This window comes from Opisthocomus hoazin, chromosome 12, assembly GCF_030867145.1.
Source record: "Opisthocomus hoazin isolate bOpiHoa1 chromosome 12, bOpiHoa1.hap1, whole genome shotgun sequence".
Classification (NCBI taxonomy): Eukaryota; Metazoa; Chordata; class Aves; order Opisthocomiformes; family Opisthocomidae; genus Opisthocomus; species Opisthocomus hoazin.
In genome coordinates, this window is record NC_134425.1 from 23,924,417 (window position 1) to 23,952,180 (window position 27,764).

General features: G+C 42.7%; 1 protein-coding gene across 2 annotated transcripts; it reads left to right on the forward strand.

Moving 5' to 3' along the window:
• The first annotated feature begins 1,142 nt into the window (after positions 1 to 1,142).
• Positions 1,143 to 27,114, forward strand: MBTPS1 (membrane bound transcription factor peptidase, site 1). 2 transcript variants are annotated; one of them, XM_009940432.2, is made up of 22 exons: positions 1,143 to 1,625; positions 2,801 to 3,058; positions 3,471 to 3,674; positions 4,046 to 4,156; positions 5,493 to 5,602; positions 5,976 to 6,092; positions 7,092 to 7,159; positions 7,786 to 7,888; positions 8,656 to 8,807; positions 9,780 to 9,941; positions 10,516 to 10,660; positions 11,761 to 11,949; positions 12,549 to 12,721; positions 13,719 to 13,834; positions 16,019 to 16,175; positions 17,046 to 17,170; positions 18,203 to 18,280; positions 21,091 to 21,231; positions 23,609 to 23,740; positions 24,264 to 24,390; positions 25,097 to 25,227; positions 26,281 to 27,114. In XM_009940432.2, exons 1-22 carry the CDS (start codon positions 1,439 to 1,441, stop codon positions 26,475 to 26,477), a joined length of 3,183 nt encoding a protein of 1,060 aa, XP_009938734.2. In that variant the 5' UTR covers positions 1,143 to 1,438; the 3' UTR covers positions 26,478 to 27,114. The 2 variants fall into 2 exon arrangements, with proteins under 2 accessions (XP_009938734.2, XP_075289559.1); XM_075433444.1 differs by lacking the exon at positions 21,091 to 21,231.
• The last annotated feature ends 650 nt before the right edge of the window (positions 27,115 to 27,764 follow it).

The window sequence follows — 27,764 nt, forward strand, 5'->3', positions numbered from 1 at the left end:
TTGCTGTAGGGGTTATAAACCGACGGAGTGATAAGGTAGGCAGAGCTCAGCCAGGATCAGCGGTCGGTACACCATGAGTGCATCTGATTCGGGGATAAAGAGCAAACTTTGTCATCACAAGCAGTTCGCAGTCTGTCGTGGTGGTGTCCGTCAGCTAGAAGCACAGGGGAGTTCTGTCCCTGTTACGAGGAAGTACTTGAGAATGCTAAATAAATACAAATGAAGTAACATCTGTTACGTGCAGACTTGATTCGTTCTGTTGTGCTGTGAGGTCAGCCCGTCGTTCTCCTGAATAGTGTGAATCCCCTAATAAGGCTCCTGCTTTTCAGTCCTGATCACTGGAGCAATATATAGTTCTGCCCTGCTTCTGCAGGTGGTGTGGCAGACCAGGCAAAAATGTTTCTCTTTACTTAGGTCTTAATGGCCTTTCATCTGTCAGCTGCTGGTTAGATGTTTGGAATTTAAAAGAAATGCTAACATTGCAATTTTTCTTGAATGCTTCCTGCACCTTGGAACCTTGGAAGAAGCTTACCCTCCACATGAAAAACACTTTCAGCGCTTTCCTTTGACTTCACATTATTACAGCTGCAATCCCAGCCCTTATTTTCTCAGTTGCCCATGTAGTAACGCACATTCCACCTCAAGAAAATTTGAAAGATGTTTTTCATGCCGATTTTCAAGCACAGGGACTGTAAGTTTGCGTCGTGTAAGATCTCTTGTCCTTACCAGGCCTTGGAATTTCCATTTGCTGCATATCTGTTTGGAAAAAAACCCACCATTTTTTAGGTCGCTGTGGACACTTTTTTTTTGTATAAATATTTTATTTTGCACTTTTGCCTTGCCATGGGTCTGGCATGCCGTTTTGTTCTCTTGCCTTACACAAAGGGTACTAGAGTCTGGCTGTCATCATTGCCTGTTCTGTTGTCGGGTTAATGCCTGAGCGCTCCACGCGTGCTCTGGTCTAAGCAAGGACGAGACTTGAGCGTTTGTGCAAAACTGCTAAATGAAACACATAAACAACTTTTCCCTTATGATTTCTACTACTAACTGCCAAAGGTGTCTATCTTTTGTGATTTTCAGGTTATACAGTTGCAGAAATGTGAATCTAATTATTTTCTGTATTGCCTTGCCTTACAGGTTGGCTTGCAATCAGCTTTGCTAATTCTTCCAGGGCGATAACTTTGCCATCAGAAATGGAGTACAGGACTCAGCTACCACATCCTGAGTGACCGAATCCTTTAATACAAAATGGAGAAGAAGCGTAGAAAGAAATGAGCCTGTTTATTAGGCTTTATCTCAAAAGACCATGAAGTCTCTACTTATTTTGGACACAGCTTTAAGAATATCCAGTTTATCAGCACACTGAAGGCAACGTTTACTGAAAGAAAAATGAACTAGTTTATAAAGAAGAGTGATTTCAATATATGGAATTTTTGGAATGAAACCGTTTTCTTCTATGACCATGAAGTTTGCAAACATCTGGTTGGTTCTGGTTGTTATCTTACTCTGTGGCAAAAACCACTTTGGTACCAGACTAGGGAATTCTTCTCACGAGGCTCACATATGTCCTGAATGTTCTCGCCTTACTCTGAAAGTGGAATTCACTTCGACAGTCGTGGAGCATGGTAATAAAGAGTTAAGCAGTGAAAAAAAAAAAAAGAAATCCATGTGAAGTTCAAGCGTGTGTTGCAGATTTGTGGTGTTTGTGCAATTGTAACCTTCAGAGTTTCTGTAGAGGCATGTCATCTGCTAAATTCTCTGTATTCAAAAAGAGAAACAGACTTTCTCAAAGGTCTTTGGTTTAACTGGAGGCGATTCAGAGAATGAGAGAAGGAAGAGATGGGGGAAATAGAGGCTGCTAAAAGTGAAAACGGAGTGTGAGGGCTCAGCTGGGCAAGTCTGGTCACTTTGTTGTGTTTAGTAGCTGTTTCGACCTGGCCGGTGGTATGGTTGAGGCGCGTTTATGCACTGTAACCACCAGTGGGCCTTAAAGGGGTGAGAAAGGCAAAAAATCTCTGTGGGTTTGTTCAAGAAAAGGTTTGGAAGCGCTAACACGTGCGTGGAAAAATTGTATAGATAATTTAAGGGAGAGAGATGAGAGGCAAAGTGAGGCAGATACCACTGCTGAGATGGCAAAGGATAGCAGCAGGATGCCTTGACCCTGCATCCACTTACTGCCTCAGGCACTGGTAGTATTCTCACAGTGAAGCTGTGTGTGTGCCTGGGTGCTTACAGGCAGCACATCAGCAAGGACATTTCTGTGCGTAGTTAGCCAGAGACTTCCTGTGGTGAACGTGGTGGTGTGCTGTCCACTCACAGATCGCTAACCTGGATGAGGGACTGGGCTGTTGGGACTGGCTTCGTTCTGTGTGTGTGTCGTAGCTGGTGTCGGTAATTTGCATTAAAACTCAATACCGTATAGAGGCTAAGTGTCCTTAAATCGTACATGTGAAGAGGCATGTTGAATTGGCATATCAAGCAGTTGTTTGTGCTGCTGGATGTAACAGTAAGTCTATTCCCTCTCCCCGCATAGTTTCACCTTCCCATGATATATTTACAATTCTACCTTCCTTTCAAAGGTTTTTATTATATTTTACAGGTTTCCTGATGGGAAAAAATTAAAAAGCATTAGGTAGTGCAGAAATAAATTGCAGCTTTTTAAAAGCAACAAAAAAGTGCCTCAAATTGTGATTATTTGTTTTGTATAATAAAGAAAAAAAGAAATATTCGGACTTTTACGAGGTGAATGCATGAGTAAGCTGCTTAAACATCAGTTTGATGAGTTGTGCTCTTGTTCCAGAGTATATTGTGGCTTTTAATGGATACTTCACCGCTAAAGCTAGAAGTAAATTTATTTCAAGTGCCCTAAAAAGTAGTGATATTGAGAACTGGAGGATTGTACCTCGCAACAACCCAGCCAGTGACTATCCTAGTGATTTTGAAGTTATTCAGATCAATGAGAAACAGAGGGATGGAGTACTGACACTGGAAGATCATCCAAACATCAAGCGTGTAACACCTCAGCGGAAGGTTTTCCGATCACTCAAATATTCAGAGTGTAAGTAATTTTCTGTGTGGTTGCATGAGATCTGCTTTGGAAAAGTCTTCTCGGCCTCATTTCAAACTGTCAGCTTAGCATTACACAAATAAGAAGTGCCCTACAGTTCTTCTTTAATTTACAGAAATCGGTTGTTTTGCCTATGAAATTATTAGGGTCTTTTCTTACCTTTGGTGAAGTGTGGCAACGATTTCATCTACAACACAGAAATATTTTGCAGCAGTCAGTTACCTGAGACTACAGACCACTATATCCCTAGTAGATAAACCAGAAGCTTTTACTGATTTTGATTAGAGAAAATGGATACTCACTCCTCTAAAACTTTAGTTATAACAATGTGATGTGTATATGTGCACAAAAAATCTAATCTTTTGTGGATTTCCTCATGCTGTTTTTTCTTCACTCCCCATAGCTGATCCAATCTTGCACTGCAATGAAACCAGATGGACTCAAAAATGGCAGTCATCTCGTCCCTTGAGAAGAGCAAGCCTTTCTTTAGGTTCTGGCTTCTGGCATGCGACAGGTCGACACTCGAGCAGGCGTTTGCTGAGAGCTATCCCACGCCAAGTTGCTCAGACCTTGCAGGCAGATGTCCTCTGGCAGATGGGTTACACAGGTATGCTTTTGCCTGTTGGCTTAGAACAATTAACTGCTTTGAAAAACAAGGGAAGTGTAAGGAAGGGCTAATTTGCTTGTATGTGTGAATCTCTCATTGGGTGCCAGTTCCAGAAAGATTGAGAAACACTTTGTTTTGAAATGGCATTATATGCTTATGGAGTGCTCTTCTTTGTGCGTGCTGTATTTAGGAGAAGTTGGCCTTATTTATGATCTGTGGTTGAATTTCTGAATTGGAATATGAGTTTTCTTTAAGATCTGTAACTTAGCTTGTAAATTGGATGCTGCATTGAACATAGAAGTTTTCTTTAGCTTGATAGAATAGATTTGCTATGAAGCTGAATCAGAAAAAGTGATGATTTTCTGTTATAGGTGCTGGTGTAAGAGTAGCAGTGTTTGACACTGGTCTGAGTGAGAAACATCCACATTTCAAAAATGTAAAGGAGAGAACAAACTGGACTAACGAGAGAACCTTGGATGACGGTGAGTTACTGTGCACATTCGTCCGACTATTCCTGACACTGGCATGTCCTGCTTTCCATTGTAGAACTGCTGTTGGCTGCTGTGATGCTGACATCTGTTGAAACTGTGTACCTTGAGATTCGAAGCTTAATTTTGCAGTGTCCCAAGCACTTTGTACTCATACCAAATTCAGCAAAGAGTCTTAGGGCTTCAGGAGGGTGTTGCGTAAGTCTCCCTTAAATCATATGTGGCGTTTCATCACAGCATTTGAAAAATGTCAGGACAAGAAGACATTATGCAGGCATAAATACATTGTCAGAGTAGGTGGAGGTGTGAGCAAACCCCATCAAGCTGTTTCTTTCCTGTTCCTGTTTATGTGTTCTGCTGTTTCACAGTACATACGTATTTCCATACTTACGAGGGAGAGCATTTTCCTTGTTTGCTGTGAACTAATCAGAGTTTTGGCACCTTCCTGTAAAGTCTTTCTAATCTTTATAGTTTTCATCAGCAAACACTGTGCTGGCTCACGCCCATCAAAGTTCCAAAGAACTTTTTATTTTCTGCAGTGTGTTTGTGTTCGTTTTTCAAATGCCGACCCTAACGTGCCCTGACCATATGCTTTCAAAGATTATTAACTTCATGCAGTCTTGGTCAGTGAGTCAGCTGGCAATTTAATTGCTTTAGAGTTCAAGGTATATGCATATCTTGCTCTGTCTTGCGTGCTGCACTGTAGTTTTATCGTGTGTGGTATCTCTTAGCATTGCAGCACCGGATTTTTGTAGCACTTTTTATTAGTTCTGAACTTAAAAAAAAAAAAAAAATAAAAAAGAACTTTATATTAGTTCCTTTTTATTAGTTACTGAACAGGCAGATTTGGAGTACAAAAATACGATGAATGCAGTCCCATAAAACAAAAATTGAATTGTTTTTTGAGGGGAGGAAAAAATGTGTTTTCTTGTCTTATTTTTCATCCTTAACAAAATAATGGTTATTGCAGAGTCAGGCTAAAAATCTTTTAAGTTTACGTAAAAATACGTTGGCCTTGTGACTTGCATTTTCCAGAATAACTGTTTTCTCCCATGAATGCTTTATGTGGCTTGATTTCATCGATAGCAATCAGGAGTGGATAGGCTGGAGAGTGTATCACTTGGAGTTTCATCAGCTCTGTGTCTGGCTACACAGTGCTGGGAATTCTGGGCCCACTGAACCCAGTAGCAAAATACGATTCAAGGTGAATGTGGTACAGTCTGTTAGATTGGTGTGATTTTTGGTATAGGCATTGTTTAACAGTACAAATCCTTGACAGTGAAATGGTTTGACTTCTAACATCTTGTTTGGTTTCCTCCTCCTGTGATAGGTTTAGGCCATGGGACTTTTGTAGCAGGTGTGATAGCCAGCATGAGAGAATGCCAGGGATTTGCTCCAAATGCAGAACTGCACATTTTTAGAGTGTTCACCAATAACCAGGTAGCTATTTTACACGTTTCAATTTCTGCCTTCTGGATTAACGCTGTGTTAATCCTTTCCATTGCAACTGCTTGTGGATGTAGACATACTTTCTCTGCTGAGAAGGGTGCATCTGTCTATATAAAAGAGACTTAGTACAGGATGTCGTACAGTTTCCAAATCTGACATACTTTTCAGAAATAATGTGTGGAAGACTGAGCTGTATAGTGTTGGAGCAGTCGCTGAAATGTACTGAGCACTAGAAATACTAGGAGACCATTGTCACTTTTGTGCTTTATTTTGGTGTTGTTTCTCCTCTCTGTCTGAAGTCTGTATTGTCATGGAATCACTGGATTTTCCAGCGATAGCTTTTTCCCACCTCTTTCTTACGTAGGTCTCATATACGTCTTGGTTTCTGGATGCCTTTAATTATGCAATTTTAAAGAAGATAGATGTATTGAATCTCAGTATTGGTGGGCCAGACTTCATGGATCATCCGTTTGTTGACAAGGTTAGTACAAGGAAATAAAGTGGTGATGGTGTTTGTATCCCTCGCGCAGAGCTCTGTGTTTGCCACAGATGCCGACAGGTTCTGGTGCTGCCGACAGGTTCTGTGGAGTTTCATTTGCGTGAGAGATTTTGTATGGTGTGCAGGCTTTTAGGAATATATTTAAGGAATTTATTTATAAAAATCAAACACAACCCAAATATTCACAGAGCTATGGAAGCATGCCCTTTTCCAGAATGCTGTTTGTACTGCTAGGAAGTGTGGCACCCAACCAGGCAACTAAGTGAGCCCTTAGTAGAATAAGCTTAACTGAAATCCACCCTTGCTTTTTTTTTTAAATCTCTGCATGGTTAGTTTATTTCGTGGTAAAAATACGTATAACGTGAATTTAGCAGCAAATTGTTTAAGAACAAGTAGGTAGAAAGTACAGGTGGTTGTTTCAGCTGTGTGGTAAGAGCTGTGTTTCAGGACAAGATGGAATTAGGTTTTTTTCTCTGTAAATGTCATGGTTCCCTGAATTGTTGATCTGTCCTTCAAAAGCATGAAGTGCATTAATTTACGTATTAGAAAAGGGTAAAATCTTTCTTTGTAAAATGTAATTAAGAGATTTGAGGCATAGAAATTCTTCCCTTTTTTTTTTTTTATGATAACCTCCATTGAAGTTTAGTTTGACGGTGACTGCACTACTCTCCCCAGAGTATTACTGGAGGGAATTCAGAAGAACTTGACTTCGGCATCTGCAGTGCTTTGTTATGGGCAGGAGTTTTTCCTTCAGTGTAACCTAAATATGTGTTTCAGCAGTGTTGCTGTCGAGACTGGGTCACATAATCTTAAGAACATTTGGAGCTTAATACTGAATATACCAGTGAGATGTATTTTGTAAGTAAGAAAGAGGGGTTGGACTAATCATTTGCGTATGTCAGGCCCTGTGGAGTAGACGTTGGTTAGAAAAGTCTCTTCTTTTTGTGGCAGAGCCTCATTGCAAACATTATTTTTTTGTAGGTATGGGAACTGACAGCTAACAACGTCATCATGGTCTCTGCTATTGGCAATGATGGCCCTTTGTATGGGTAAGTTTCAATGACCACTTCAAAGAAAAGCAAATAGAGTGTTATTATATGGTTTTGGAAGTAGTTGTGCTTGGTCAGGAAGTTTTCCCTCCTCCTTTTTGCTATAATCTGTTTCTTGAAAGTGACTCCAGTTAAACTCCCACTTTCTGCTGTTTTTATCACTTGCTGTGGTAGTACAGCAATTTGTGAAATATTCAGCAAAATATTTTGCGCTGAACCAGTGGAAAGTCGGTAAAAGAAGAATGGCAGTACTTCTGGCTGACATTTCCCTGTTAGCGTAAGCAGACATCCTTGGGTACTGATCATGGGCTTAAGGAATACAGAAGGGATCAAGCCAGAACGATTTGTGGTATGTCTCTAAAATAAATGCCTAAAAAGAGATTTTGTTTTGTCTGCAAGTGATGTGGTTTGGTAGTTACTGAGTTAGTTACTAAGTTACTAACTGCCTGAAAAGTTGCTTTCACTAGTGAGTATAACTGTGTTGGGCAGGACCAAAATTTGTTTTTGTGGAGGTTAAAAAGAGTGTCTGACCAAAATCTGATGACAGCGTGTCCATTATCAAGATAAACTTGGGACTGCGTAATGTTTTTTATGTTTTTGTCTTCCTATCTCCGAACTTATTCTAGGACTCTCAATAACCCTGCTGACCAGATGGATGTGATTGGAGTAGGTGGCATTGACTTTGAAGATAATATAGCTCGCTTTTCATCGAGGGGAATGACCACTTGGGTAAGATACTTTGACTATGGGCAGCCACATCTGCAGCCAAAAGAAGCGCCTTGGAAAGAGCCTTTTTGGAGGGGACAGTCCCATGCAGATAGTGTGTGTTGGAGTAACTGGTGATAAAAGATTTCATCAAAGATCAGAATAGTTAGATTGTAAGTCTTTAAGCAAGAAGCCTAATGTTTGTTGCAGGGTTTCTTATAATTAATCTTGACTGCTATTGACATTCTTGATGTATTTGTAAAATGTCCAGTACCTTTTGATTTACAGTGAGGACACTGCTGTGTGGTTAAATCTGCAAAAACGAAGGCCTGCTCTTGTCCTTCCTTCAGTTTAAAAATCCTAGGATTTGCACATGGTGTATGTAACGGTACACTTCTTTGCGTGTTGAACTGAGGTGACAAGTACTGCACACGTGATTTCAGATGAGATTGCAGTGTGATCCTGGTTAAGGGGACTGTTACATGTTTCTGCTTGTGCTGCATCTCATTCATTAGCCAGGTAGCAGTGCTGGTTAGTATTTTGTCAGTGGTTTCATGCTTAGCATAGATACTGGAGTAATTGGCAGTAATATTAACGTTTAAACATACAGAACTTGTCATGAACAGCTTGAGTCCTTCTTTAGGTGGTACTTGCTAATCTGAGATGCCAAATATTGGCTAATTTAATTGAGAATTTTGCTTCTGAATGACCTGCAGTTAGTTTAAATGCCCAAAGAAGCAACCAGTATTCATGACGTATTGGGGCATTAATGCATCCGTTTTCCTTCACAGGAGCTGCCTGGAGGTTATGGTAGAGTGAAGCCTGATATTGTTACTTATGGCTCTGGAGTGAGAGGTTCCGGCATGAAAGGTGGATGCCGCTCTCTCTCTGGGACAAGTGTAGCATCTCCTGTGGTGGCAGGTGCTGTTACTTTGTTAGTCAGGTACGTCTCAAATAAGAATTTTTAAAAAGATACTGATGCAGGAGAGTGATGAAAGGCCCTAGAAATGAACCCACCAAATAAAACTGAATTGTGTTTAGGTGTAGGAAAACAAACTTGGAGGATAAAATCATGGTTCTTCAACCCGAGACATTACCTTGTCTGACTAACTCTAAATTTCCTGGGAAAAACTTGAGAACTATTTTCAATAATAGTTACATCTTTGAAAATATAACCAGGGAGAGCAGTACTATGAAGTAATTTTGTCACCTTTTTTAATCATTTTGAATTGCTGAGCTTCTGTCGATTGTGTTGTAAAAACAGCTCAAGGTAGGCACCTGTAGCAGATAATTATCTAAGCAGTTGTAAATTTCATAGATTTAGGGTTTTACGGCTGTTATCCGGTTGCGTAAGTCAGCTGTTGCACACTGAAGAACGTGAAAGGACAGTGGGAGGTACAAGTCTGTACTTTGACATTTCTACTACAGAAGGGTGAGGCGAATCTTGATTTGAGAAGCATGCCAAAAATTCAAAGTCGTCATGATATTTCCTCCATAAAATAGCGAGGTTTTCTTCACACAACAAAGACTTTTTTAACCCCCAGAAGAGTCATGTTGTGAAAGATACCAGCAAGTTTCCAGTTACAGAGGCTTAGATTTTCAGAATATTTTATTTAGCGTATAAAGATACCACCCTGATTGTAATGACTGCTGGTCATGGAGCACATTGTAAGGAGAGAAATTCATGTAATAGTTTTAAGAGAAATGCGTCAGAAACTTGTCACTCTTCTTAAGCTGTTCCAGTGAGAAATCAAGTAATAATAGACAAATATGAACAGAAGGTGTTACTTGCAGCAAACTGATTTTTGATTGCATTTTCTTGAAATCAAATGACTGTTAAGGCAGGATTGTAAGCAAGACTAGCTAGAAACTAGAATAAAGGCTGCTTAACGTGATCTGTTGTTTCCTATTTCAGCACAGTTCAGAAGCGTGAAATGGTGAATCCAGCAAGTATGAAGCAGGCACTTATTGCGTCAGCACGTAGACTTCCTGGAGTCAACATGTTTGAACAAGGACACGGCAAGTTGGATCTTCTGAGAGCTTATCAGATCCTCAACAGCTATAAACCACAGGCCAGGTTAATTTTAGTCCTTTATCAATGGTGTACTATAATCTGCTATATTTCTTTTAAGAGAGCAGGTGATGCATGTGTAACTCAGTTGAGCGGTCTGTGCTTATGCAGCGAAGAGAACTTGCACAGATCTAGTGTAATCCTGAAGCATGAATTGTGACAAGAGAATGGATGAAAAGTCAAAGTGTTTTCTACCTGAGTCATAGCAGTGTAGGGAAGGAGGTGTCTATGAGAGCTAAATTTACTTTCTCTTCTAGCTTCAGGTGTTATGAATAGTGTAACCTAGAACACAATGGAAAAGTACTTAAATTTTAACTTTCGATAATAAGAATAGTCTCACTGTGCTGAAAGGTTTCGCCTTTTTTGTATGCCAATCTTTCCACGAAACTTAAAATCTGAAAAAAAAGAAGGGAGGAAGATTTTGGGGCAAATTTGCGAAGCAAGGTGGGAGCTTGATAGAGTAACTATGACTGGCATGTTTTATCTGTAGTTTTTTCATCATTATATATAGTGGCGTGTTCTTCTGTTTATTGATGGGGTTGTTTTGTTTTGTTTTTTAACCTCCTTCATCCTGCTGTAGTTTGAGTCCAAGCTATATTGACTTGACGGAATGTCCCTACATGTGGCCCTATTGTTCTCAGCCCATATATTATGGAGGGATGCCAGCCATTGTTAATGTGACTATCCTTAATGGCATGGGAGTCACTGGGAGAATTGTAGACAAGGTAAGACTTCACATTGTTCCAAGTCCTGATTATTAGTGTTGCTAAAAGCTTCCCAGAAAATACTATTTTAGCTGCAAGTTTCATAGAACAAAGCAGTTCTTACTGCTGACAGCACGAGATGCACAATGTTTGATTTTACAGGACGCACCCTGGTTAGTAAGATTTGTCAGCATGAGCTGTCTACAAGTTTTCAAGCAGTGCCTTGGTTTCAGGGGTGTGTAGGGTTTTATCTTGGATTGACAGGTACTTAGAGATTTCTTTTGTATTTTCTGATGGCATTTAAAATCTTCTGGATAGAGTTTTCCTTGGTGGTTTTTTGTTTTGTTTGGGGTTTTTTTTTGGTTTTTTTTTTTTTTGATCTGCAGCATAACAAATCTCAGTAAAGAATCGTGACAGCATAAATCACGCCTCTTCCATGGGTCAAAATAACCTGAATGTATTGACTTACCAAGGTCTGCTGTAAAACCTGTTCTTCTACACCAGTGCTGTTGAGCATGGTGTTGACTAGGGAGGTTTGTTTTGTTTGTTTTTTTTTTTAATTAAGCTTTAACTATGTTTAAATGTAGAACAGATCTGGGGATTGAGGCACCTATCCCAAAACTCTAGCCAGTGTAAATGAGCTTAATTTCAACATTTTAATGTGAATTCTGAGGTCTGCTTTAGATTTAAGCTTACATTAAAGGGCATTGAAGCTCTTACCCAACATCATTAGCCTGTAGTAATACTCAGACACAGCTGATGTTATTTGCCTGCTTCTGTTATAGTGATAGCTCTCTTTGTTACTGATAGGAAATTTTGTGTACTTGCCAATAAATTTTTGCACAGGACCCCAAACGGTTAAAACAGGTGCCCTTGGGCAGTATGCTATTCAGATAGCTTCTGAGAGAGTCCTGCCTCGAAAAGCCTACAGTCCAGGTCGTTAAGGCTGTCACGATTACGTTGATTCACTGACACAACACCAACCTTTTGGGCTTTGTGGACATCTTTAAATGTGATGTAATCTTTGGAAGAGCTAATATTTGTAATTTCTTTGTGCAGGATGCAGAGATTAGCAACTGCAAATACTGTTTTGCCAATGTTCTGTATTCTTCATTTCACAGCCAGACTGGCAACCCTATCTCCCCCAAAATGGGGACAATATCGAAGTGGCTTTTTCCTATTCCCCTGTATTGTGGCCTTGGTCCGGATACTTAGCAATTTCCATCTCTGTAGCAAAGAAAGCAGCATCTTGGGAAGGCATTGCTCAAGGTCATGTTATGATCACAGTATCATCTCCTGCAGAAAATGAAGTAAGTTCTGTGCATTTCAATTTTTCAGTCTTAATAATAATTAAAACTGCTTCCCAGTATGTAAATGCCTTCTTTCTATGGGGTTGCTGTGGTCCCGTCATTTGCAGGATAACTTAGATTGGGGTCAGGAAATGGAAGAGTACAAATAATGATCTTTAAAGTTGAGAGCAGGATTAATCTGCGAATTCGATAGGCTTTAGAATCAGAGAACCTGTCTTTGAGACTGACTTCGTGCTTTCATTTGTTTATTGTGAATTCTAAGTGATGTGTTTTTAAGAAGAGATTATTTAAATATATTTCTTCTAGAACCGCGCTTATTTGTTCCTGAGAAGATTTGAAGGTTTTGAACAATTGAACCAAAACACAGTCGTAACATATTTTAAGTGTTCTATGTTCTGAGCATGAATATAAACTGTTGAGTGCAGAAGAAATACTGTGGTGATTTAAGGCAAAAGTCATCTCTTTGTCTCCAGAGCTGGTACTGGTGGCTAAAAGTAGATTTGATACCTCAATTTTGGGGGGCTTTTACAATCCACAATTAACTGGTGAATGTTCCTGTGGGGAAAAAGGATTTCACTGTAGTTTGTTCTGTCCTTCAGTCTAAGAATGGTGCAGAACAGACCTCAACGGTGAAGCTGCCAATAAAAGTGAAGATTATTCCTACTCCACCTCGTAGTAAACGAGTCCTCTGGGATCAATATCATAACCTCCGTTACCCACCTGGATACTTCCCCAGGGATAATTTGAGGATGAAGAATGATCCGTTAGATTGGTATTTATCTCAGGTTCTATTAAATCAGGGTTTCTTGAATGTGTGTTAATGATATGGGGTAACTGCACTGAATGCCAGAGGCCTCTGGCCTTTTTCAGTGTGACATGGGATTATCTTTTCTAAGAAGTCCATGAAAAGCACCTTGACTCTGCATGCTTTTGGTGCAGGATGTTTTTTGTGCTCTATGGTTTTAGTCTCACGAAATGGAAAGCTTACAAAACGCACGCTAAGGCACTGAGATTTTTGTTTGGCATTCAAAGCGTAGCATTTTTTTTCTCTGCTCTACTTTCTCCCAGGAAGTTTAGGGGGGTGCTTTGTAGCCGCTTCAGCGTTCACTTATCAAAAAAAACACGAGAAATTTGAAAGACTGAATCCTAAACAAGAAACCCCTTGTCTGTTGAGAGAGACTCTCTTCGAAGCAGGGCGAGGCTCAGCTGACCTGTTGTCTTGCATAGATGGAGAGGGAAAGCACCCATTGTGCAACAGTGTGTAAGGGAGGATTAATGGGGTCGGTGACCAAGACATAGGCTCTTGGAAAGCTACTTTGAGCATGCAGATACCGCAGATGGACAGGAGCTTTCTGCTGAGTTTCAGCAGTTATTTACAGGTAGTGCTATGTGCTTCTTCCAGTTAATGGTGAAAACTGCTCTTACGGGCTCTTTTGTGAGGAGGAAGTCCCGTGAGGAGCATGTGATTTTAATGCAGCAGTTTTTCTCTGGTGTAATGCAGACATGTAGAATTGTGTTTTGTAAGGGACATGCTCAGTCTCTGGCTTTGACTGTGTAAGTAACTTTTCTCTGTAGCGCTCGGAACCAGTGTCATTTGTGAAGAATTTTGCAAAGAGTGGAGGGTGTCTTGGAAAACCACAGGTTATCGTTTGAAAAAAAAATTGGACCGTTTAGAAAGGAAACTAGGAAGTAGTCTATAATTAGAGGATTTAAATTGGATTTCTGTGTGCCAAATTTAAATGTCTTCAGCACTTTTCTCTTTTGCTTAGGAATGGTGACCATATCCACACAAACTTCAGGGACATGTACCAGCACCTAAGGAGCATGGGGTACTTTGTTGAGGTTCTTGGTTCCCCGTTCACATGTTTTGATGCGAGTCAGTATGGTAAGCATGAGTTTATTGCCTTGTTCTCCATACTGTTAGCTTCTTCCTAAAATGGCCTGTTTTTTGGAAGGCCATAATGTTGTGGGGACACAAAGAAAAATTCTGGTGGTAGTAGAAAAATATTATAACAGTGGGTGTGTTTGTTATTTATATGGTGATATTTCGTTGTGTAAAGTTCGGCTGCAGAAGTTTGCGTGGGAGTCTAGGAGAATCAGTGCAATTTTCTATCCTTATCATGAAAAAACGAGAGGGAAAGGCCACCTCTGAGTGGGTTTAAAAGCCCCTGTCTGTTCAGTCCCACAAAGGCAGAACCGTATTTGCCAATAGATTTTGGCACAGTCAAAATGAAGCATGACGTGAATGCAGACTAAAATCAGAAGTGTCCATTCTGTATTTTTTTTTTTTTCCTCAGCAGTGGCATGTTAGAACACTGATCTTTGTGGGTAGGTAGAAGAGGGAGGAAAGTATTCTATCCAACCGTATGCTACTGCAAAGCGGTGTGTGGCTTGTTTCTTGTGTGTTCATCAGGAAGGGATTTGATAGATATGCCAGGCAGGGAACAAACCAGGTTGTCCATACCCTTTTCTGCTCCAGTATGCCCCATGACGTGCTCCAACAAGACACTCTGCTCTTTTGGGCTGCAACGTTCTTCGGTGGACTGTAAAGTGAGGGTGCGTTCTCCTGACAATTTTCTAGTTCTGGAAATGTTGTCAGTAGTAATCTTGTTTATCTCGATTCTTCAGTAAATAGCGCACCATTGATTTTTGAGTTCAGTGGATGTGCAACTGGATACAGAAATGGTAGCCCTTAAGAAAGTGACAAAATCGTTTCTCTTCTGAGACCGCTGGTTTTATAGCTGATAGGGAGCAGCAGTGGGGAACTTTTCTCTCCTCTCGTTCACAGTCATTTTGTTGGAGAAATGGGTGGAAAACCTAAACCAGTTTTCTCCTATGCAGTATCCCAAAGAAATCATTTAGGATGTTTACTGTATGTTGCACTAAGTGGAGAAGAGGATTTGGTACATTTGATTTTTCATCTCTTCTAATAGTCCTCCTGTTGTTTCTCCAACTTTCAGGTGTTTCTTGTGCAGCAGCCATGCTGGTGATGATATGAGCCCAGTCTTACGTTGTCCCTCATTTGATCAGTAGTTTGTTGGGCTTCCAGAATTTCCTCAAAGGGAAGAAGTGAGGGCTGGAAAATGCAGTGATCTGTGGTCCATCTACCACTTTTCCCTAATGTATACTGTCTGCAGACTTGGTAAAGGTGCACTCTGTCCCATCGTCCAAGTCTTTAGCATGGTTTCTACAGGATCTTTATCAGAAGGCTTCCGAACGCAGACTGCCCAGACTCGTAGAAGTGGCTTGGTTGCAAGGGACTGAGATGTGGGGCCAGTGTCAGTGGCTGATCAGGTTGCTCAGGGTATCGTCCTGTCGAAATTTGCATTGTCTCTGAGGATGGAAGTTCCACCACCTCTCTGGGCAACCAGAAATTGGAGAAGCAAAATGGTTTATTATTTAGGAGCCATCTAAAAGCATAAACATCTTTCCAGGAAATAAAAGTGTATTTTTATGATTGTATTTTTCAGAGATGCAGATGCTGTGCTTGCTTGCTCAGAGGAGCGGGAGAGGGTTATGTGAAAGTGGCAGTGGCACTTTAGTCAGGTCTGCTAAAATGCAGCTGTAGTTTTCAGAGTCTGATTCACACCAAGTTTCAGAATAATTGTTGCCTACCTGGCTGCAAATCTGCAGTAGTGAGCAGAGTACCTTTTAAAATTGGAGCAGTGCAAAAGCCTTCTTCCTAGGGTACATCTACAGTAGCACTTTAGTTTGGATCAGCAATGAATCTTCTGATTGTGCCCTTCTGCCACAGTTTGCCTCAGTTTATGGAGCATTTGGTGAGACAAAACACATGGGCTTTCAGTTCATGAGACTGTACAAGCATAAGTAGCACCCTTAAAAAGCATACTGTGCTGCCGAACGAATTTATTGATACATTTGTAAACTGAATTGTCTTATATTTCCTATCCTTAAATGTTCTTTCTTTAGGTGAGCTGCCAGAGCAGGGCACGTGGACCAGATATTGTAATAAATGTGCGCTTGTGTGGACTTTTGCATGAGTTGTGTGATTAGCGATAACATTACAGCGAAGAGCCTGGTGAACCCTTGTTTTTGCTTGTACACACAGGGACTTTACTGATGGTGGACAGTGAGGAGGAGTATTTTCCTGAAGAGATCACCAAGCTGAGGAGGGATGTTGATAATGGACTTTCACTTATAGTATTTAGCGACTGGTACAACACATCTGTGATGAGAAAAGTGAAGTTTTATGATGAAAACACAAGGTACTGATTTGTGTCAATTCTTTGGGAAATAAAATGCCATAGAATTGACATTTTCTGCACGTATTACCCTAAAAATCCCGAATGTGGTACGCTGTGCTTTAGTGCTTGCATGCTACCTGTAAGAGGGGACTCCCTGAAGAGCAAAATTGACATTAACCTGCAGCTTAAGGAGAATTGCTGCTTATTTTATCATGATTGCAAAGGCCACTTTGGTAATGCAGTCTTCTTTCAAAGCCCAGAAAAACATTTACAATGAAAAGAAGTAAGAAATGGGAGAATGACAAAGAAAAATCGGTAGATTTTCACTTTTGGGGAGCAGAATAGAAAGAAAATGTGAATTGCAGAGTTGCCAAATTGCGTACCTGTTACTGAAATTGTTCCAGTGTATTGCATAAAGGGGAAATACGCTAATATCACCAGGGGTGAGAAAGACCATCGTAATTACTGTAGTTATCAGCCTGGCCTGTGCTGCTGTTAAGCTAGAACGATCTGTTCTGCAGTTTGTGAGCAGGTAACATTTTGCTTCATTAGAAAAATGAGAAGGAAATGACAAGACCATCATTGTTGCCTCATCTTAGCCAAATAAAGAGCATAGAAGTGAATTTCTTTCTAGGAAATCAAATTTTCCTATGGAACTGGAAGGAATTGAGAACTTTACATCAGTATTACTTAACTTTTGCTCAGAAGCATACATGTCAGAGAGACAGCTGCTCACGTGCCCCTGGAGTTAAATAAGGCTTTGAAATATAGTTTCTTATTGAAGTGACTGAAAAAGTCTGCATGTGGGAAGACACCTGATTTTTCATTATGCAAAACTTAAGGAGTATGTTCTGTATACTAATAAACTGTATTATGCTGTAATTTTTATAGACAGTGGTGGATGCCTGATACTGGAGGTGCTAATATACCAGCTCTCAATGATCTGCTCTCTGTGTGGAACATGGCCTTTAGCGACGGGCTGTACGAAGGCGATTTTACCATGGCCAGTCATGAAAGTGAGTAGTGCAGTCCATTGCCTACACAGGCTACAGTGGGTTGTTTTAGTTTTCTGTGAGAAGGAGATTGGGCAGAAGTCAAGGCAACCACTCAGATTCAGCGAAGCGTCTTGTAAGCATGCTTAAATGATGACCTCCTTCGTAGACTGTATCTGAGAAGTTTTCATATCAGGTAATGAATGCCCTCAGTTTAGGATTGCGTTCCAGGTGCTGATACCTTGAAGAGTTTTTTTGGGTTGTGTCTCTCTGTCTGGACTATAAATGTTAGTTGCCAGGATGAAACCTTTGATTTAGTTGGACTTTCAATTTTGCAGTTAAGTGGAAATTTGAACTTTTGGAGGAAGAGAAGCAGTGGGGACTTTTCCTTGGAATACACCACTTCAGACATGCATCACAACAATCTGAGATGCTGTGTAACTTTCTGTTCTTGTCATCTTTTGCATTGTTCCCCCTGAAATAGCTTGGAATGAGTATGTTCGACTGGTTTCAAGTTCAGACTGTGGTTAGACCACAGCTCTGTGACCTTACTGTTTTCAGACTTTCCAGGCATAGCCAGTCTTTCTTTTTAGCTGACCAAGTCACTTCATGTTTCCATACTTTATTTCCACATCTCAGTCTTCTGACTGGTTCATTTGGAAAGTGCGTGTGGAAAGAGAAGGCACCAGCGCTGAGGTCTGTCTATGCTCACCAGTGTAGACTGAATGAGACGGTTTCTCTGTAGTATAAATAATGACTGTTAGTGTGAACTACTGCGTTTATTGTGGCATTTGATTAAGCTTTTCAGTTTAAAAAAGGATAATGTCAGTCTCCTAAGTGGAGAGGTTTGAAAGCAGTAGGTAAAGGTGAACCTGGAAAAGCTGTGCTTAGAAATGCCTTCTCTGTGAATACGCATGTTGGTCAAAATACGGAAATTCAGAGCAGTGTTCCTGGGAATGTTTTCTTCTGTGCTTGTTTTAACAGCTCGCTGAAATATGATGGGAAGGGAAGGAGTGTCATTTTTAGTCTAAGCTGCAATTTTGTGATGTCTTTCAGTGAATTACGCATCAGGATGCAGTATTGCAAAGTTTCCAGAAGATGGCATTGTCATTGCACAGACTTTTAAGGATCAAGGTATGTACTTCCTTGTTATTTTTTGTGTGTTTTAGGCAGAACATGGAAGGCAGTGCACAAGCAAAGTTACAAAGTCTAAAGGTATAAAAACAATGGAATGAAAAATGCATTGATAGGATAGGTATTTTTTCATTTTGTGTAGAACATGTAGTTGGATGCCTACCAGGCAGCTGCAGTATGACTCTGTATACAATTTTTATATAGTACAGCGATATTGAAGTGTATAAGTGCAGTCTTTTATTGTGTTTGCTGTATGTAAGCACATCTGCTTGGGGGGGAGGGAGGGAGAGGAGGTCAATTTGACAAGTACCCTGCAGGACCTGCTTTCTCTGGTGAGTCCTTTTCATGGCAGTCATGAAGCAAAAGAGCTCTGTGATTTGCTTCTGCTATCTAAAGGCAGTGTCTAAAGTAAAGGAGACTAAATACTGAACTTGAAGTTTGTCCTATTTTGTTTTTTGAAATGGGTGTTAGAGGCGAGAAACCCTTAACCTAAAACCAGCTTTCTATAGACTTCATTTTAGTTCCTTCATGAATTGGGGTGTTTTCCCTCCTGCTGCTTATTGGAGCTTTCAGTTCACAGGAGACAAAATGATGGGAAGGATTTGTAAGATGGAAATGGCAGGTTTATAGCCAGATATCCTCTTGAGTTTTGCTGCATGTACCCATTCGTCTTGAGAAGGTTCCTGTGCTTGCTTTTTTTGGCTTTTCTGTTCATCGATTATCTCACTTCTAATCATAAATACCTTGCAAACATGTCCTTTAGGTTGCCAGTATTACTCGGATGCTTGCCGTGCGTTTGGAGGGATGCTTTTAAATTATACTGCTTCGAAAATTGCGCTTTACAATGTTGATACTCAGAAGAGGCTGAGAAGCAGATCTCTGAACCGTGGCAGGGCTGGAGATAATGAAAACTGGCTCTGCCTGCCGGTCCAGAGAGCAGCTAGGGTGAGGAGGGAGTAAAATCTGCCAAAGATCTGGCTGAATGGCAGAGCTCAGAGGGTTGTCATCAGCGGCGCTGAGTCGAGTTGGAGGCTGGTAACTAGTGTTGTCCCGCAGGGGTCAGTACTTGGCCCAGTCTTGTTCAACTTCTTCATGAGTGACCTGGATGAAGAGTTAGAGTGTACTCTCAGCAAGTTTGCTGATGACACCAAACTGGGAGGTGTGATAGACACACCATCAGGCTGTGCTGCCATTCAGCAAGACCTGGACAGGCTGGAGAGTTGGGCAGAGAGGAACCTGATGAGGTTCAACAAAGGTAAATGCAGGGTCCTGCACCTGGGGAGGAACAACCCCAGGCACCAGTACAGGCTGGGGTGGACCTGCTGGAGAGCAGCTCTGCAGAGAGGGACCTGGGTGTCCTGGTGGACAACAGGGTGACCATGAGCCATCAGTGTGCCCTGGCTGCCAAGAAGGCCAATGGGATCCTGGGGTGCATGAGGAGGAGTGTGGCCAGCAGGTCGAGGGAGGTTCTCCTTCCCCTCTACTCTGCCCTAGTGAGGCCCCATCTGCAGTGCTGTGTCCAGTTCTGGGCTCCCCAGTTCAAGAAAGATGAAGAGCTACTGGAGAGAGTCCAGCGGAGGGCTGGGAGGATGATGAGGGGACTGGAGCATCTCTCCTACGAGGAGAGGTTGAGGGAGCTGGGCTTGTTCAGCCTGGAGAAGAGAAGGCTGAGAGGGGACCTTAGAAATGCCTCCAAATATCTGCAGGGTGGGTGTCAGGAGGACGGGGCCAGACTCTTTCCAGTGCTGCCCAGCGACAGGACAAGGGGCAACGGGCACAAACTGAAGCAGAGGAAGCTCCAGCTGAACACGAGGAAGAACTTCTTCCCTCTGAGGGTGACGGAGCCCTGGCCCAGGCTGCCCAGGGAGGCTGTGGAGTCTCCTTCTCTGGAGATATTCAAGACCCGCCTGGACGCGGTGCTGTGCAGCCTGCTCTGGGTGACCCTGCTTCGGCAGGGGGTTGGGCTGGGTGACCCACAGAGGGCCTGGCCAACCCTGCCATTCTGGGATCCTGTGAAATTTAGAGCGTGGGGGGGGGGGGGGAGGAGTGGGAAGACTCACCTGAGTTTTTTGGTTTTGTTTGTTGTTGTTGGGGTTTTGTTTGTTTAGATGTCGTTACTAAACAATACTTTTCTTAGCTCCTGAGTTGAAAGCTGAATGGAGAAAGTGCAAGGTAACTGCAGAGCTGCAGAGAGGTGCAAGCCCAGCAGTCTTTGAAGTGGGCTTGCCCTGAGTGGCTGCTTTAAATTAGTTTAATCAAAGCCTTTGTCTTGCAGCTGCTGCTTAAAGGGAGACAGGTGTTGTATTTCATGGAATGTCTCAGTTCTCTTTTGTTAGTTCCATAGTCAGTTTTCTTGTAGGAATAGGTAGTCATGGCAGCAAAGGAAGCCGGCAAAAAGCAGTGTGCATTCTGACAGCTGATTTTTTACTGTGTCCATAGAATTCTACAGGACTGAAACAACATAAAGTGATTTGTAAGGCAGATCATTTTGATTTTAAACCTGTTACTGAAAATATTAGGATTTTTCGTTCAAGAATGTTGAGGATAATCCAGGTTGTGAGGTCTTTTTGTGCTTCTCCACCAAAGAAAGAAAAACGTTAGTATCAGTAGGAAACTTCACAGTCAGAGTCTTGGAGAAGCTTCGTTTTTATCATAAAATCATGCGGTTTTTGAAAACACTTTGCATAAATGTGTCACACGAGGAGCGGCATAGCTATCGTCGTAAGTTTGCCATGGAGGCTGTGTTGACTTATAGGTAAATTGATGTTGATGCTTTGCAGGCAATGAAATTTGTTTGTGCCTTGCTTTAGGTCTGGAAGTTTTAAAGCAGGAGACTGCTGTGATTGAAAATGTCCCTATTTTGGGGCTTTACCAAGTTCCCTCTGAAGGCGGTGGCAGAATTGTGTTGTACGGTGACTCTAATTGCTTGGATGACAGCCATCGACAGAAAGGTCTGTAAGCTTTGACACGCAGGAGAAGTTATTGTCTTATGCTGACAACTGTCCAATGGGGGTTGTACAGCTCCCATCAAAGGTAGCTGTTTTCTAGGGAATCTCTAACTGTTCCTAACTGGGGATTAATCTCAGTTCTGCAGAGCTCTGCTGAGAACGCTGTAAGGTGCACTCACAGCAAAAGAGTGCCCCACATTAAGTAGCCCTCTGGTAGGTGGGAGCATTCCCCCCGCCTTAGGCCCCTTGCCCGTTTTTCCGTTCCACAAGCTGTGGGGGCTGGTTTTGGAGTGGGTTCTTTGCCGAGGACGGGGGCAGGGGGGCTGGTTGGTAGGTTTTTTGCTTCTTTGGGGTGTTTTGCTTTCCAGAAAGCCCTAACAGTTGCACATGCCCGATCTGAAGTTGTGAAAAGGCCATTAGGGGAATCCCTTGACTTTTTCCCCGGTTGCATTTTCAGAACGTTTATGTAGTACAATGGATTTTATCTTTTGAGTTTGCTCATCAGCGTGCCTGGTTCCCTTTGCACTGTTTCCTGTGAGGATATATGGTAATGTTCAACATTTCAGTTGTGCATGACTGTTTTCAGGTTATTCTACTTTGACACAAAGCAGCTGGTGTAGCTATGTCAGAAAAGCAGGAATTTCTGTTTGGGTTTTCAAAGCGTTTGTTGACAACTCTAGGTAGCAAATGTCTGAATTCTGTGTGCGTGCGGCTTCTGTGACTCCCAGAGAAGCCATTCTCGCTGTGTGGCTGGTGCTTCTAAAACCTTTTTCTAGCACTTTGTCTGATCTGACTTCTAAAATTTTCAAGAGATTGCTGGAGTTTCTCATGACGTGTGAAGCACGACCTAGTAGATCTGTGGCTCGAGAGGGCAAAGATAATCCAATATGTGAGGTCTTTTTCTGCATTTCCACTGAATGTGATGTTCAGCCTGAGTTTCCCTTTTGTGATGAAAATTACATTTATAATTTTTTAAGCTTTTGTCACTGACATTTTAAAATAGTGAGTTATGTAATCCATCCCTTGCCTAATTTATTGAAGTTTAAAGGAACTCAATGCCGAAGGGAGCTCTCTGTCTGTAGCTCATTTCTTTCTCTCCAGAATGTTTTCTTTTTCCTCGAAAGTTCTGCATTTTCTACTTACTTGTCTCTGGGTGGCTTCCAGTGAGTTTCCATAACACCAACATATCACTGCCTTATGTGCTTGCTGTAGGTTATTGAAAGCGCATAGTGTAAGTGAAGATACCTAGGTTTCAATTAAGTATAGAAAACGATGCTTTGTGACCTCCCTAATGCTGTTAAATTCAGTGTGTCCTGTGAAGCAAGCGAAAGTGCAAGGCTCGAAAGAAATCCTTGAAAATTAGCTTTGAAGTTGTGAACGAGGAGCGATGTCTCCTGCAGATAGATTGGTGGCTTTAACGGAGGTAAATTCCTAACATTTGTGAATATAAATCCTTAAAATCTGATTGACCCCTTTAAAAATCAAAGGTGAGGGTTTAAGGGACACTAGGATTATGAAGATTAATTCCCATTCCCAGCCGACTGTTCCTGGGGGGAGAGGTTCTGAGAAAAACAATTTGCTGCGTGGTGGAAATAGGTGATAAAGGCATCATCCTACTCCTGCAACTGGAAGTTTTAGAGAATTGTAGTGTTAACCTGCTGGACTGCTTGTTCGTTAGGGGTAGCTCTGGAGTAAGGTAGTAGTAATTCAGGAGAGAATCAAAATGAGGATCCACGCGTGGTTGAAGTGCAAAGGAAAACCACGATGAAGTATATTGTGGCATTGGTTGCCAGCTTGGTCTGTACCACAGCTGCTGTAGGTGCTGCTTTGGCTTTGGCTGGGGTGTAGCCAGAACCTTTCCCCTTCATTTGTTTATTTTTTTAAGCTTGGGAAAGTCAGTCATAACTTTCCACTGAAAACACTACCTTGTTCTTACTTTTCTTTGCAAGGTGTTTGTTTTGTCATTTCAAAAAAGCAGTTGGTGCTCCGTTTCCCTCTTAAAAATGGTATCAGAAGCTCTGATGTTCCTGTGTTTCCACACCAAATTGGAATTTTTGCAGGGGCTTGGATGGCCCTGCATAAGCTGGAATTCCCATATTTGAGACCTGTTCTTTTATGTCCTACTCCCCAAAGGAGCCTGATTTGGTACATGAGAGAAGATCTTAAGACTGAATGGCTTATCTTTGTGTGTTGGAGGAAGAATATGGGGTGTGTGGTGAAAGTTGCATCTTTCTGAAGTTGGTCCCAGAAGGAGAAAAACAAGAGCCGGAAAAACTGTACTTCTAAATGTCATTACAGCCTTCTTAACAGAAAGATGAGCCATTTTGAATGTAGCATAATGCATATCTTGTTTTGGGGCTTGGGGCTGTGAAATCCACAGATTGCTTTTGGCTCCTGGATTCCCTCCTGCAGTACACTTCTTACGGGGTGACGCCGCCAAGTCTCAGCCATTCTGAAAACAGACAGCGACCGCCGTCAGGAGCAGGCTACTCTCTCCCCGAGCGAATGGAAGGTGAGAGCCTTAAACACTGAGCAGGTCCTGCAGCGGGGGCAGTGTCAGGGTAGAATTTAGGGGAGGCCTCGGGCAGACGCCTTGAGTTACAGGGCAGTAAGGTTAGCTTGCCATGAGCTCTACGATGTTCTGGTGTTCTACCAGAAAAGAGCACGTACTGTAGGGATTCGTCATGGTGTAGTTGTGATTCGACTAAAGAAAAGGTTCTTTTTGTAGAGTAGGAATTTTTCCCTGGTTCTGCCAGGGAGCGTGCTAGTTACTGGCAACGGAGCGCCTGTAAAGTATTCAGTCTCGTCGTGGCGTGCTGCCAGCAAATCGTGGATTACCTGCCATTGTATGTGCACGGTCTTACTGTTTCGTGAGGTACCCTTTGGTTAATTCCAACTGAGATTTAGCCACCAGTTGTCATTACTGTAAAGGGCCCCTGGTTTTACAGCAGCTCTGTTTAGCCAGAGGCAAATGTCGGTAACTCTTATCCTACCAGTCTTGTGGTAACCCGGTCTGTCTCTGCTGTGAGTTGCAGGTAACCATTTGCATCGATACTCAAAGGTGCTCGAGGCTCACTTGGGAGACCCTAAACCCCGGTCCCTTCCTGCTTGTCCTCACTTGTCGTGGGCCAAACCACAGCCTTTGAATGAAACTGCCCCCAGGTTAGTGTACGTCTTTCTTACGCTTACACAAAAAGTCTTGCTTTTGAGTTCAGCTGAAAAATTACTTGTTCCATCTGGTTTTGAAAGGGACAGCTGGAATGCCTTTCCTAGAGAAATACCAGATTGCAAAGAGGAAAGGATGATTAATGCCTCTTCAGTGAATAATATTCTGACTCACCTTATAGCTGCACTATGAAACTGGGGGGGGGGGGGGGGGGGGGGGGTTAAAAATAGCTTCACAAGTCAATTCACTGTTGTGATTGGTGATCCCAGCTCGGAGTGCACGGTCTTGCTGAAATCCGTCGTCACTGCGTGCCTTGGAAATCGTTTTCTGGAGCAGTGTCTCAGGCAGCTCACCTGACTGCCTGCTGTTGTATCGTTTGTCTGTCACTTGAAGGAAGATGCGTCAGCGCGTAGCCCGTGCTTGTCTGCTGAGCTGCCTGCAGTAACTTTTGGTAGTCTGTGTGCGAGAGAAGGAGTTGTTAGTAAATAGTTTGCAATCTAAGTGCGTCCCTGTGGTGTCAGAATTTAACTTTGGAGGCCTGTAAACTGCAGAACCTAAGGAGTGGGTCGGATTGTCGTTTGGGTCCAAACGACAGTGAGGTATTTGTGGGTTCCAGCTGTCACTTTCTCTGTGTGTTTCTGCAAAATTCCTTGCATTACTGAAGTAAGCAAGCAGACACCTCTGTCTTGAAATTTCTTCTAGCAACCTTTGGAAACATCAGAAGTTACTGTCAATTGACCTTGATAAAGTGGCTCTGCCCAGTTTTCGACAGAACCGACCCCAAGTGAGACCGTTGTCCCCTGGAGAAAGTGGAGCGTGGGACATTCCTGGAGGTAAATACTGATAAGTTTGAAAGTCACTGTTTTGCTTTCCTTTTTGTATAAGCTTTGACAAAAAAAAACCCCACCAGACACGGCACAGCCAGAAGAGAGGCCATGTGTTTATTTGCAGTTGTGAAAGACATGCAGATAATAGTATGGCTGCTTTGTGAAAGGCTGACGATGGAGCCCAAGAGAAATACTTTCGCATGTGAATAGTTTATTTGGAAGAAAGCACATGTGACATACTAGGAGGAAGACTATGTGACATACTATGAGGAAGACTTTGGCGGGTGCTCTTTGGGTCGTTGAGGTTTGTTTTGGTGCTGTTCAGACCCACTGGTGTCAGCAGCAGTCCCTGTCCTTGGGAGCTGTGGCTAGATACCTCCTGCTAATTAAAATTCCTTGGGTGAGCACATAAAAGCAGAGTCCAGAAGAATTCTTCTGAATGGCGCTTTGGGAAAGGTGTTACGCTAACAAGCGATGTAGAGCACTTGGAACAGCTTTCAGTCTGACAGTGGGCTGCTCTCCCCTACGAGCTTGGCACTGCAGGCCCAGCTGGAAATAGCTTGAAAGCCTCGTGCGTGCTCTTTTCCCAGTCTGAGCTGCTAGACCAAAAGATGCCCATAAAAAGCAAGGGTTTTGTTCTCCAGCTCCTCCTCACCGTGTGCGTGCACGGTCTCTGGAGCAGGCACAAAATTGCTTTCCTTGAAGCATCAGGAATTGGTGTGATTTATCGAAATTACTGAGTGGTAAAATTACGGTCAAGCGTTTGCGTCTCTCTTCTGATGCAGAACAGAAGATTGTTGTTGCGGAGGTGATCTGGGTTGCACTTCCACGTGCCCAGATAGGTCGAGGTGGAAATGCTGGTGCTTTTCTGTAACATTAGCATCCCGTCTTGTTTTCACTAGTCGGTCTGCAGTTGTTAATCTTCCTGTCTGAAATGTAGTCTGGTTAGTAGCTGTTTCATCTTTGAGCAAGAGTTACCGTCGGATCGGTTTGGGTGGGTGGTGGTAACACTGCCAAGACATTGTCACTCATCCGGTCGTTATTCGCTCCTCTCTCCAGGGATAATGCCGGGCCGGTACAACCAGGACGTAGGACAGACTATTCCAGTCTTTGCTTTTCTTGGTGCCATGGTGGTTCTGGCGTTCTTTGTGGTGCAGATCAACAAAGCGAAGAGCAGGCCAAAGAGACGGAAACCACGAGTGAAACGACCGCAGCTTATGCAGCAGGTTCATCCACCAAAGACGCCTTCTGTTTGAAAGCTCTCGCTTGCCAAAGAGGATTTCCCTTTACCGGTTGCTTTCCTGGGCGATCCGTGGATTGCTCGCGGGGAAGGTGCAGCAAACGCAGCACTGATCCTACTGGGGATTTGCTGCTGACATCATCTCATAGTCTTTGGTTTCTGGAGAGAGAAAAAAAACAAGGACCTCAGTTGGTCATCTGTAGATAAAATTGCAGCTTTAAGCAGCCGAAGCCACCAAAGACTTGAATACTGTGTAAATGGCTGCTTAGTCACTACGTATCCCAAGAGGGGGAAAATGGACCTTTTTTTTTTAAGCTGACCAAACTAAAATTTATTTGTTTAGAGGCTATTTTCTATATTTATTGTTGGGGAGGGCGGGGGGAAAAGTCACTTTAAGGACCTCTGCTAAGGAAAAAACAAGTGCATTTTTTTGGATGGAATGCAATTTTCTAGAGCGGTGTTATGCAGAAGAGTAGAACGCACACCGTTAAAGGAAGGAGGGGGCGAGAGAGACCAGTGCAAATCATTGAGGCATACTCCTGCAGTTTATTTTTGTAAAGCCAACTACGGTGATGTTTTGTAATTTTTGGTCATGATTTCACCGTTGTTGGTGAAGCAGATTTTCAATAAATATGTTACCTATATGAAGCTAAGACAGTGTGCTGGATGGCTCTGCTTTCCCCTGCCAGTCATGGAGAGCAAGTTGTTGAGTAGTGAAAATTCACGTCTCCCGTCTTCCCCCCGTATCTTCATCCCGAACAGCAGCGTCCCGAGCTGCAGACTTCCCTCTGGAGCATGAACAGGGCAGTTGTACAAATGGTTCTCACCCTGAGGGAGCACAGAGTTCTGAAAACCTTCCAAACTGCAGAGGCAGCTAACGAGATCTGAACATGAGGAAGAACTTCTTCCCTCTGAGGGTGATGGAGCCCTGGCCCAGGCTGCCCAGGGAGGCTGTGGAGTCTCCTTCTCTGGAGATATTCAAGACCCGCCTGGACGCGGTGCTGTGCAGCCTGCTCTGGGTGACCCTGCTTCAGCAGGGGGTTGGGCTGGGTGACCCACAGAGGGCCCTGCCAACCCTGACCATGCTGGGGTTCTGTGTGATTCTGTGAGGGAGCTCCCGAAGGGCAGCGCGTTGATGGGCTGTGTAAGGAGCTGTGGTGTGGATGGCAGCTGACAGCACTCTGTGGTGTGTCACAAAGCCAGAAACCCGGTCTCCTTCGGTGTGTCCTGCTTGAAACCCTGCGACTTGTTACAGGCTTAAATGACACAGGCGTAAATTGCCCCTGACCGCGCGGTGTCGGTT